This window comes from Falco punctatus (genome assembly GCF_963210335.1).
Source record: "Falco punctatus genome assembly, chromosome: 1".
NCBI classification, from domain to species: domain Eukaryota; kingdom Metazoa; phylum Chordata; class Aves; order Falconiformes; family Falconidae; genus Falco; species Falco punctatus.
Window position 1 is genome coordinate 31,516,234 of NC_137580.1, and position 11,770 is coordinate 31,528,003.

Sequence of the window (11,770 nt, forward strand, 5' to 3'; positions counted from 1 at the left end):
GTGTGTTTATAACCATATCCCAAGCATGATGACCACTGATCTGGTAGGTCTAGAGATCTAATATCTTAAATATTTTTTAAATAATTAATATAATAAAATATCTGTTATGCTGTCATAAACAGCTGAAACTAAAATTCATTTGCAGCAACCACCTCAGCTACACAAGGATTTTACTATGACTGTCAGTACCTTTGGAAGTAAAATAACAAAGAAATTACTGAAGTAAAAAAATATGTTGATATTTCTTTTACTCGTTCCTTAAAACATACTTGAGTCCAATATATTCACTAGGGTGAAAGAGAAATAATAGCACTTTAAAACCAGAAATTAAGCAGGTACCCTTGGTTTGACAGATTTTGCAGATAATAATAACACATTATACACCTATATATACAAATGAATCAAAAGTAAATAATGTAAGCAGAACTTATTAAATAAAAATACTAAATTAACTCACACATTGAGTTCACTATAAACAGCATTCTGAAGCTTCTTTTCCCAACCTGTTAAAAAAAAAAAAAAAGATATCCAGAAGACAACTTTAGGAATTCATACTAATGGAAAAGGTTGCTTCGCAGTCACTAGAATTTTCTGTCCTGTCTCAATTCATGTCTACCTACCAGACAGACAAGAGATGAAGAAACTTCAATCTAATTAAGACAGGAAAACCACAAGTTGAGACCTGTATAAAGGTTGAATATCCTCTATTTCCATCTACTGTTCAAATAATTACAACACAGTTTTGGTTAAATAATTATATGGTAGTTTTTCAAAGCCTTCATATTATTAAAACAACTATAAATATTAGTAGACACAGTGTTCCCAATTATTATAAATCTTGTATCGCTTACCATCAAATCTTCATATTATTGTTACATAGCCCAAAACCTCCAATGAAACTTGGAAATTTAACTAAGGCTAAAATTTTCAAGAGTGCCTTCATGAATGCTAATTTCTGTTTTCAGAAGTGAGTGAACTCTTGTATTATTCAGAACTTTCAAAAAAATTACCAGTATCTTACAAAATTATAAAATCACTTCTTCGCATAGTATGTTTTTCAAAATACTGCTTGAATCCATGAAGTTCTTCACTTTTAATTTTCTCTATCTTGTTTAATAATCTGGAATGACTGAATGTCTGCTTCTGGCTACTGTCAGCAACAAGATACCAAGCTGCACAAAGTACTATTTTCATCCTGCACCTCACATATGTTCTTATGTAGAGCTGTACTATTCACAAATCTATCAATGAAGTATTACAAACCTGATGTCTTCAGAAAGTTCTTAATATCTTCTTTCAGTGATTCCAGTTTAATTTCTGGTTTATGTAAGCTAACCTAATATGAGAAATAAATAAATGAATAAATAAATCATCATCAAGCAAGCACTAAAAAGAAAGTAAACTGTGTATTTTAAGTTATGAAATAAGAAACATAACACATGCTTAAGGTTGCATACAAACTTCTATGTTTCCTTCTAACTTGACAACAGTAACTGCAGCCAAAAAAAAAAAAATTCACCAACATTTTCCTCACTCTATGTCTTTGCTTTTACATCAGTGCTAAAAGCTGTATGTGGGGAAGGAAAGAGAGGAAGGAGAGGAAGTATGCAGTGACATATGTGCTTAATATTCTGAGTAGGTACACCAAAATACTTAGTACAAGTGCTAGATTCTACACATTATGACCAATCCTTTAAGGTACACAAGTAAATAACTAGCAGCCACTCACTGTATTCTACATGAAAGAATCAATCTGAAAATGTTCCATAACTTCTCGCTTAACCTCTCACAGTTCACCTCTCTCAGATAAGGAATGTCATATTCGAACTTCAAATAAAAACTGTGGACCAAACAGCCCCCACCGCAGCTGTGACCACCAGGTATATACAGCCTCTTGTAATGAAATGCACTCCACACAGACAATAAGGCACCAACCAGCTTCACAACTGTACCATGACACTACCACACAGATGTTCAGCAACAGCAGGAGCAGCTGCTATAGCATCTCCTTCTTCTATAGCTAGAGAAGAAAACAAATAGACCACAAAGGCTGAAAAGGACAACAATCAGAAACTCAGGAGTTTCTGTGAAGTGACTTCTAATATGTATTTTCCTAAACATGGAGTGTGGCAACAGCGGATTAACACCAGAAGATAAAGCTAGAGGTTTAGAAAAGAGTATCAACCCTGGCTGCTAACCCAAAAATAATATTGAGATTCTGTGTGCAAGTCAGCCCACTGCCATGACAGCTCAAGGCATATGTTAGAAGCATATGGCCCCATCATCTACCTAGAAATGTGAGATATCTCATACAAGCTACTCAGCAATATGCTATAGGCCTATCAGCTGCTGCTTCATTTGCAGTAAGTTATGCTGCTATTAAAAATAAACTTTAACCAGCTTGTTCAGTTTGCCAGCCCTACCAGCACGGCATGCTTTAGCTCTATTACACAAAACCAACAAACTCCACAATCTTATCATTTGCCTCGCAGTTTATATATGGAAAAGGGTATTTGCTGTGCTGCACAGCTTGCCAGAGAAGTTGGTCTAGATGAATTCACAATGCAGAATTCTAAAGGAAATCTTTCTATTTCCCTAGTTGAAAAGAGGAATGTCTAACAATGCAGAGACTGATAGCATCAGCATTTCTGCTCTTCTTTCAAGTCACCTTGCCATTACAGGTAAGGAAGGCTTTATATTTGGTTTATCAACTGCAATAGTAAAGAGACTGTAAGCATGCTTTCATGAGAAAGAAAGGTGATCATAAGCACAAGCCATAGGTGTGGTGAGTTGCGTAACTCATGTCAAATGACAAACATTCCGTTCAGCACAATGGTAAAAGCTAGAGAAGGATCATTGCTAAAGGCTGGGAAAAAAAGAAAGGTTTTCATGAGAGTTCTGGGGCAGCTCACAAAATACCCTTTTAAGCAAAAGCCTCAAGGAGTATTTGATGAAGGATTCCTTCTGAACCTACTTTGATGGAAAGTCCTGTGTCTGTTTTGGACTGACGTATGTCAGGCTGAGTTTAATTTTTTTCTGTTGCAAGGCAGTGGTTTTGTACCTCTCCTGTATGAATTTTAAATAAAGTAACACCCATCAAACCGGGCAGATTGTGCCTTACTGTTCCTCAGAAGTTTTTGCACATACTTCCATAAATGTTCAGCTTTGTCTTCTGCATTAAATATGTCCAATTTTAATACCAAGGTCCATGGGGGTTTTACCTGTGGAGCCTGGTACAAATGCTTCAAAATCCTTTTTAGATATGCAAAAAAACCCTCACAAATACAACACATTGACAGATGTTGTGATACATCAACAACAACAAAAGCTTTACGATCTACTAAAAAGTGGGTTCATTGTCTCGACACTGTAAACGTGCAAGAAGTAACAGAAGTGCAATCAGGAGAACTGATTTTTAATCCCCTGCTGTTCACACACCTGTAAAATTTGTGAGCTCTTGGCTCATTGAGGAAGCTCTGACACTCATATTGATCACCTTTTTTTTGTGTGTGGATTCCAGGAAACTCTGGAAATTGATATAGTGTATTGCACTAGAGGGGATAAAAGAGTTCAGTCCACACAGACTACTTCCCATTTTCCCTGTCAGACCAAAAGATACAACAGAGGACTTTCTCATAAATTGCTGGTCCCAACAGAGCCTGTTCCCCACCTGCGGAACAAAAAAACCCAGTAACTCTATTGTACGCAGCAGGGTGGCAGTCAAAAAGGAAGCAGGACAGCACTTTCGGGAAAACTTTCTCCAAGGATTACATTACCGCATCAATGTCCACCAGTTAACTTCAGCCCTTCATGCCCATTTATTCAGTCAAGTTCTATCTCACTATTCCTAGCTCTGGAGCAGCTGCAGTAAATATTCCTATGCTAATCTTTAATTTACCATAACTTCTATTTTTAGCCTCTTTCCGATGTCCTTTTCTTTCTCTTGACTGCAAAATGCTCTACTGAGAGAAATTTTCACATAAGAAACATGAAAATTCCCCTCCAGATTATTGGGGCAATTCTTGTGTCCCCACTCTTCCCATTTCAGGATGCAATTGCCAAAGCCTCCTCCCATTTCTACTTTTTCTTTTGTTTACTTCTGGATTATGATTGATACAATCCTACAGTTTTAAGCAGAGCTACAGAGCCACAGAAACTGTCAGTTATGGAGTCATTGCATACTGGATTGCTGATCAGTTTTCATATCAGAAATGAGATACCTGCAAGGTGAGGATCTGGCAGATTGTCCAGCTAGTGGCTGCAGACAGTTCCAACATATAAGAAGAAAATACCCTAGCTCTGAATAACATAACCAAAGAAGAAAATATTTACTTCAGTAGTATCAAAATCCCTTCTGAACTGTTTTGCCGTAATTTAACAGAATGGTACCTCGTTGGAATGTATATGGGTGCATACAGGAACAAAATTGAGGAGTCAAAGAGACTTAGCAGAGCTGATGTTCCAAAATTACTAGACCAGGTCTCCCACATACTTTGATTTTCCTTTGGACTAATTGATCTAACTTCTTTCTGTGTTATACTATGTTGCAAAATACATTTAGGTGGTTTTATTTTAGGTGGGGTTTGTTTGTTGTAAATTGCTTGGTACCACCTACTGCCTAAGTGTCATTTGCATTTTCATCCCCTGTGAGTTTTTGGGAAAATGAAAAATATGTTGAAAAACTTTATTGATATAAAAACCATTACTATGATTTACACTGATAAAAATGCCTAGCTAAGATTTACTGGGGGAAAAAATACCTTGATGAAATTTGTGCTGATGAACTAAATTCACTTCCTGCATGATCATATGCAGCACACACCCAGGTATAACTACAGACTCTCCAATTTCAGTATATACATTTTGATGAAAGTATATCTTCCTCTTTAAAAAAAAAATATCTGGTACTATAATGAGGCTATCACATTTATGGTAAAGGAGAGTGAGCAACCCATGAAGGCAAAGAGTGACAGCTAGACCAGGGAAGAAGGCTATTCAGAGACTCAGTCAGGCCAATACAGAATCCTGAAAGGAGACAGGGATGAATGTAGCATATTTCAGCAAGCAGTAAAAAAATATTTTTAATCAAAGTAAATATCTACCAGTTTCTTTTCCCATATAACTGGCATTGAGCATATTCTCATTGGATAGGGCACCAGGTTTCAGGCATCGGGTGTCCACGTTCACCTACAGTCTTGGTCAACTTCTTGCAAATCGAGAAGCAACTGGCTGTCAGACAGACCTTCATAAAACAAGCTATCATTACAGCATTTCTTGGTACCCTCTTGTCCTTCAGCTGTACAGAAGAGCAAGGGTAGTTTTGCAACTTTCAAAATTTTGCCAAAACTTCTGAAAGGTGGTTAAGGTACCACTAACAATTTTCCGTGTACATGTTCATTCCCTTTGATTTTGGCAAGGTATCCTGCTGAGATCTGGGCTGTCACCATCATAAGTGATACTCCAAATGTATTACACTGTCTGCACTTGGATGCCAAGATGGAAGAGAATCCAGACACTCAGCACTGATGTGGCTGAAAGCAAGCAAAAGGACAGCACAGCGCTAGGTGGGAAAAGTCAGTGGGCACAGTATATTGATTCATAGAGCAACTGAACGCAGAGACAAGTCTATTTGCAAATTAGCATCAAGATTTGGCAATGGCATTCAGTCATCATGACTGGAGCAGCCCTGATCATGCAAGAGGACAGGACAGATGGGCCATCAAGACATCAAGCACTCAAAGTATAGGAAAATAGCTAGAGGACCAACAACATACTATAAAGAGGAGGCTTGACAGAACAAAGTGTCCCAGCATAACTCCCATGTTAAACTATATCTTTTCTCAACAAAAATAAACACTGTGGAGAAGTGATCCAACTATACTGAAATGTGGAACTCCATCAGGTGAACATATTTTTTATCCTGTTGCAAACAGTTCTACAAATAACTTTACACAACCTAAACATTTTTATAGGCTATCCACCATAACCTAAACAAAAAAAGGCTTTGAAGAGAAGTTAAGTATGTATTCATATATATACACATTTAGCAATCTCCTCTCCATACCTTGTTCATACCTCCTGGTACCTCCTAAAATCTTTTCTCATTCCCAAATTTGTCGGAGTGGGGTAGAACAGGGTGTCAAGAGCTCTCAAAGCATTTATTACATTCATTATGATTCTGCACATGTGCACAATGTTTTTAGCTTTTATTGCTATTATATCCCAAATTACAATAAAGCACACTACCCCATACATAGTCCAACTTTAGCAGAAGTAAATTCAATGAAAGCTAATAAATATTCACCTTTTCTCACATAGCCCATTCTGCCATAACTAAATTTTATCAGGATCAAGCCAACTTGTTAAAAACCACTTCAAGCACTACCACAATCATTTCAACATAAACACTCTCTAAACACTTAAAATCCTAGAAATTTAAGGGAGTGATTTTGGTTTTGGCTTATACATTTCTGTAACAGAAAGAGGAATCATGCTGAGCATAACTAAAGAAATTTCAGTAAGTGTAAAACCCTGATTACGTTGACAATTTTCCAACCCTTCTACATTTCTACAGCAATTACATTACGGAAACAGTATTGTGAACTAACTTATACAACTAAAAATAACCTAGCAGTTGAAACAGAGAGCTTCAATTGGCCTCATACAGGAATAAAGAACTTCAAATGTTATGTTCTCCTACAAGATAAGCAGGATACATTTTTAATAATAAAATTATGTTTTAATACATTTTCTATGGTTTATTTTAATATAAAATTAATGCTGCAAATAGAATACGCATACACAAGGCAAAACATGTAATTGCATTACTAGACAAAAAAAATAACCTGTGAATCAAGCTTACATTTCTTCTGAACTCCATAATCTGTTCAACATATACACAACTGGATTCAATTTAAAATTCACTGTACTGCAAATGTTACTGCTGAACCATTTAAACCAAAGTACAAACCCTTTCAGGAGGGGATATAAAGCCCTTTGTTAAATACAATGCACGAAACCAAATCATTAATTATCTATGATGACTCATGAGCCTACATTTATTTGCTAAGTTTTATTAAGTAAAGGCTACATTTCACAAAAACATTCTCCTTCTTAATTTGATCTTTCACTTAAGCAGGAATCAGTAACAATTTCTTTTTTAACTGTTGGAGAAAAATGTCATGAAAACCATTCACTCCACAGAAATTATTGTAAGATGTTTACCTGTACTCCATTTACTAGCACACAGTTGGGCAACACCCCAAGCCCCAAAGCAAGTTCCTCTCCTTCTTTGCCCAGTGCTTGCAGTCTTGTGAAGACCCTAAACTCTCACTTCAATTAGTATTTTCTTTAAGTCTTTCTGGTACTAGTCACAGGTCTCCTCAAAGAGTGATGGCACAGTCCTCTCCTCTGGACAATCATTCTGATCATGATACATTCTAGCAATCTCCTCTAGATACCTTGTTCATACCTCCTAGTACCTCCTAAAATCTTTTCTCACTCCCAAACTTGTCAGATTGGGGTGGAACAGGGTGTCAAGGCTGATTCTTATGCTTAAGTTACCACTTTCAGCCAAATTTGACAGCCATTATCTTGTTTTTCTACAAGGTCTCCTTCAAGTTGTCAAGTTTCCTACAAGAAACAGATCTGAAAACATCTACACAGAAAATGCCCCACAGGACTCCTAGTATTGTGAGTTTTCCTCATTCAAATTAAAAACACAATCTAAAACCTTTATCTTTCATTTTAGTTTCTCTCCTGCTTTAGAAAAGTTCTTTAGGAATAAACTGCTGAGGGTTTGCTTGTTGGTTGGTTTTCGCGATTTTTTTTTTTTTCTAACTTTACTTGTTATTTGCCCCTGGCCACTAGAGGTTCCAGGCAACTCAGAGCCAGACTGATTTCTATTAAAGATTTGCAGAGGACAAATATTAAGACTGATTAATCTTAACTGATTAATAAAGCCTGATTTCCTTCAAACATAATGAAAAACAAAGTTTCTAAATTTTCCGCAAATGAAAATGTGATAAAAAGGTAGCACTTTTTTCATGGTTTGTTCCATTTTTATTGTCAGTTCACTGACAAAGATTTTCTCTAAAACAAAATTTTAGTAAGATTTCACAAAAAAAAATAGTTTCGAACTGCATTTTGTGATTGAATATGTCTGTGTCTCAGTTTTTCTAACCACCCCTAATTTTTACCTTAAACACATTTACAATTCAGAAAGAGAAGAGAAAAATTAAGACAAAAGCAAGCAAATTTGGTTACAAAGTCACAGTGAAAGCTGTGCCTAAGAAAAGGAGATCAGATTTCTCCTCTGATATGCCAGCAGCAATGCTACCTGTTGAAAAGCTACTATCTAATATTTTGGCCCTTTGTAACTGTTATTCTTTACTTTTAAAGGCACTACAAAATATGCTTAGAAGAAATTCCAAAGCAAATGACAGGCATGTTTATACTCTTTCCTGCATTAATCTCCTTGTATTAACTGCAGCCACATTATCAACATACCAAAACTCAACCCACAAAATCAACCTAAAGTTTATTTTCCAAATCATCACTAACAAGAATATGACCCTATCTCTACTTCAGCCTTCGGGACAAAAATGTGATTACCTTGGTATCCCCTGAGCTCAAGCTGTGACAAGCAAATCATTTGGTGCCCATGCCAAACTTGTTTCAAAGAGACTGTGTATCACAGTCTTAACACTAGTTCGGGCTCTCAGTGACAGTCAAGCATAGCACTGGTGTGATTTGTTAATAACCACAGGGCTACTGTATCACCTCTCACAAATAATGTCAAGATACTGTGTTTTCCCCAAAATTCTATGAACTCATGAAAGAAACTTTTCATTTTGAGCTCTCCTTCCTAGAAATTAAAAGAGATTAATTTACAAAACAGTTTTTGTTAGTAGTTAAAACACTGTTTCTGAGACTAGATGACCTCTCAAAAATTTCAGGCAATATTATAATGGACCTTAAGATCTGTTCTGACTCTCATAATTTCAGAGATGCTAAGCATTTTTGAGGAATCAGTATCAGCAACATTGTTTTCTGCATTGACAGATAAAGAGGAATTTTTGTAAAGGCAAAATACAACTGCAGTGCAACTATCCAAAACAATAGGTAAGTTTTATTTTGAAATAAAACACAGTATGCATCCCCCAAAACAGCTTAAAATCACCTAAAAAGGGAGCACCCGTAGATCAATACTTCAGCCAGTGCAGAACAAGCATTGTTCAGAAACTGGTAACCAGCAGATGGAAAAAAACCCATCACATCCTATCAATGAACTGTAGTTCAGGTGTGATGCACAGCAATAGCAAAGAATTCATATTTGATAATGCAACTTCAGAACTACTCCGTGTAATGGGAGGGAAATAAAGCATTAATTTAATAATGTAACAAAATTCAGAAACTTTCAGAATTACGTACAGCTACTATGGGATGGACAAAGACAGGGAACTCACTGACAGGGCCTTTGCAACTGCATACCAGAGCAATAATATCACTATATAAGCATTATAAATAAAACAACTCTATACTGTACATGAAAGAACATAAATGCAAGCAAGGTCAACAAAAAATTCAGTAAAGGAGAACATACAGATTCAGGGTGTACATTTGGCCCTATTAATTTAAAATACAAGCCCCAAAAGATGACTCTCTACATTGAAAAATCCTCTAGTTGATGTATCTATAAACTTTCCAATCTTTCAGATCACTACACTGAACTATAGCTCTGATTTAATCTTCTATTACAAATACTTCAAATACCTGCTCTAAAAATCAACCTGAATATTTGTTGCCCTGTTTATTTTCTTTTTCCTTAGCACTTCACATGACTAAAATAATCTTCTAATCTATATATACCCATGAGTTTTCTTCTCCAAGAAATCAGTAAAACTGTTTTTCAAAGCTATCGTGACAGATTCAGCTGTGGTCATTACACTGTTTTATTTATTTTATAGGTTACTTTATGCTTTGATTATGCAGAGTTTCTGCTTGTATTGAGTAAATTCATACGCTATAGAGTCAAGGAGGGATTTAGGCCTTAACTATCCTTTCAGACATCAATCATCACCATAGAAAGACACTGCTAAGGTCCTCAGGGTGTCCACCTGTACAAAACAGCCATCCACCAGCAGCATTTAAACACCTCACCAAGTTCTGGCAACACCAAGCTTCCTCATGTTTCAAAACAAACATGCAAAGTATTAAATGACTGTGAAATCAGATCTCACAGGAGAGAAAAACAAAAAGAATGAATGCAGAGATAAGTACATACAGGTTTTATCACAATCAGTAACAAAGCTGTTAAAAGAGAGTTCTGTTTACTGCCTTTATTGAGGACAATCTCTTGAACCTGACCCTCCACACCTCATGTAAAGCTATTTGGGATGCTGAATTCCCCAACACTTCACAGAACCCAACATCTCTACTCTTTTATAATGCCAGCCCCCTTCAAGTCATGCAAATTTGCTTAATCACATATTCAGAGAGCAGTCAACCAACAGGAGTAAAGCAGACACATATATTTTAAAAAAGCATTTAGAGTCCAAATCAGCAGATTTAAAACCAAAACAAACCAGAAAGGGCATGCAGTGACATCAGTTGCTATTCAGACACTGAGTCACATTCAGAGAAGAAAATCCTGTTTCATTTAAAAACCCAACAAAACTAAGGCAGATAATGGACACTGTACCCTAAAAAAATCTGTATAATTTTAAGCAGTTTGTAATAAAAAGAAAAATAATTCCAAGATTTTATAAAACCGAATCCAAAATATTTCAGAAACGCACAGTAATTGTTATAGGACCACTACTATATTATTACAGTCAGGAAAACTGACACAATTTTAACCTGAAACATCCTAAATGAAGTTCAGCTGAAATATGACAATCTGCACTTGAAACCAGGCAAGTTACTAAATATAAAAAAGCAATTCTTTTCCCAGCTACAAAAATGCACTTTCATGGGCACGTTTCATTTTATTGTCACTGCCTTTCACGAAACCCTCCTTTTCTCAGGGGCACTCCGGAGGAGGCGGGGGTGGGCGGTATTTAAACCTTCCCAAATTAGCGATTAAAAGAGAAAAGAGATTTATTTTAGGCACTATTTGAAGCAATGAGATTTCAAGAGGACAGTCTTCATATTCCATGCGAAATCCTTCAGTCCCAAGGAGAAACTACAAATACAGCTCTAGAAGCCACCCAGCCAGCCCTCCGGCCCGGTCGGGGAGGGAGGCCCGGCGAAGCCTGGAGCCCCCTGCCGCCGGTGGAGGCCGCACGGGCCGGGCCGGGGACGACGACCGGGAACAAAGCGCCGGGGAGGGGGAGCGGGAAACGGAGGCGGGCCTGGGGGCACAGCGCCAGGTTGGGGCTCACCCGGGCCTGTCGCTCCAGCTGGGAGTGGAGGCTGGAGCCCTTCAGCCGCTGCACGATCCGCGCTATGGTGAGGGACAGCCCGCTGTCCGGGTCCAGCATCGCGGCGCGTGGGCCACGCCCGTCGCCGGGCTGCCGCACCGGGCCGCTTTCGCCGCGACACCCCGCCGCGTTCACCGGCGTTACCAGGCAACGGCGGGAGCGGAGGCGGGCCTCAGCCGCTGCGTCCGGGTGGAAAGCGACGCCTCCCAGAAAGGTTCCCAGCCGCACGATGGGGACTTGAGCGGGACAGCGCGCCCTCCGCTGCCCGGCGTGGCGCAGACCCCCGGCCGCTCAGCTCAGGAGCCCCCAAGCTGTCCCCAGAGCCGGGGAGGCCGCCCCGGTGGTGC

At 38.1% G+C, this 11,770-nt stretch overlaps 1 protein-coding gene across 1 annotated transcript in view; it reads right to left on the reverse strand.

The window, feature by feature from the left end:
- Window positions 1-11,655, reverse strand: part of TBC1D19 (TBC1 domain family member 19) — a 70,785-nt gene extending 59,130 nt beyond the window's left edge. Inside the window, exons 1-3 of the mRNA XM_080386231.1 lie at window positions 11,385-11,655; window positions 1,264-1,336; window positions 458-503 (exon numbers count right to left, since the gene is read on the reverse strand). Coding sequence (XP_080242357.1) covers window positions 458-503; window positions 1,264-1,336; window positions 11,385-11,483 — 218 coding nt within the window. The 5' untranslated portion in view covers window positions 11,484-11,655. The remainder of the gene's footprint in view (window positions 1-457; window positions 504-1,263; window positions 1,337-11,384) is intronic.
- Between the last annotated feature and the right edge of the window lie 115 nt (window positions 11,656-11,770).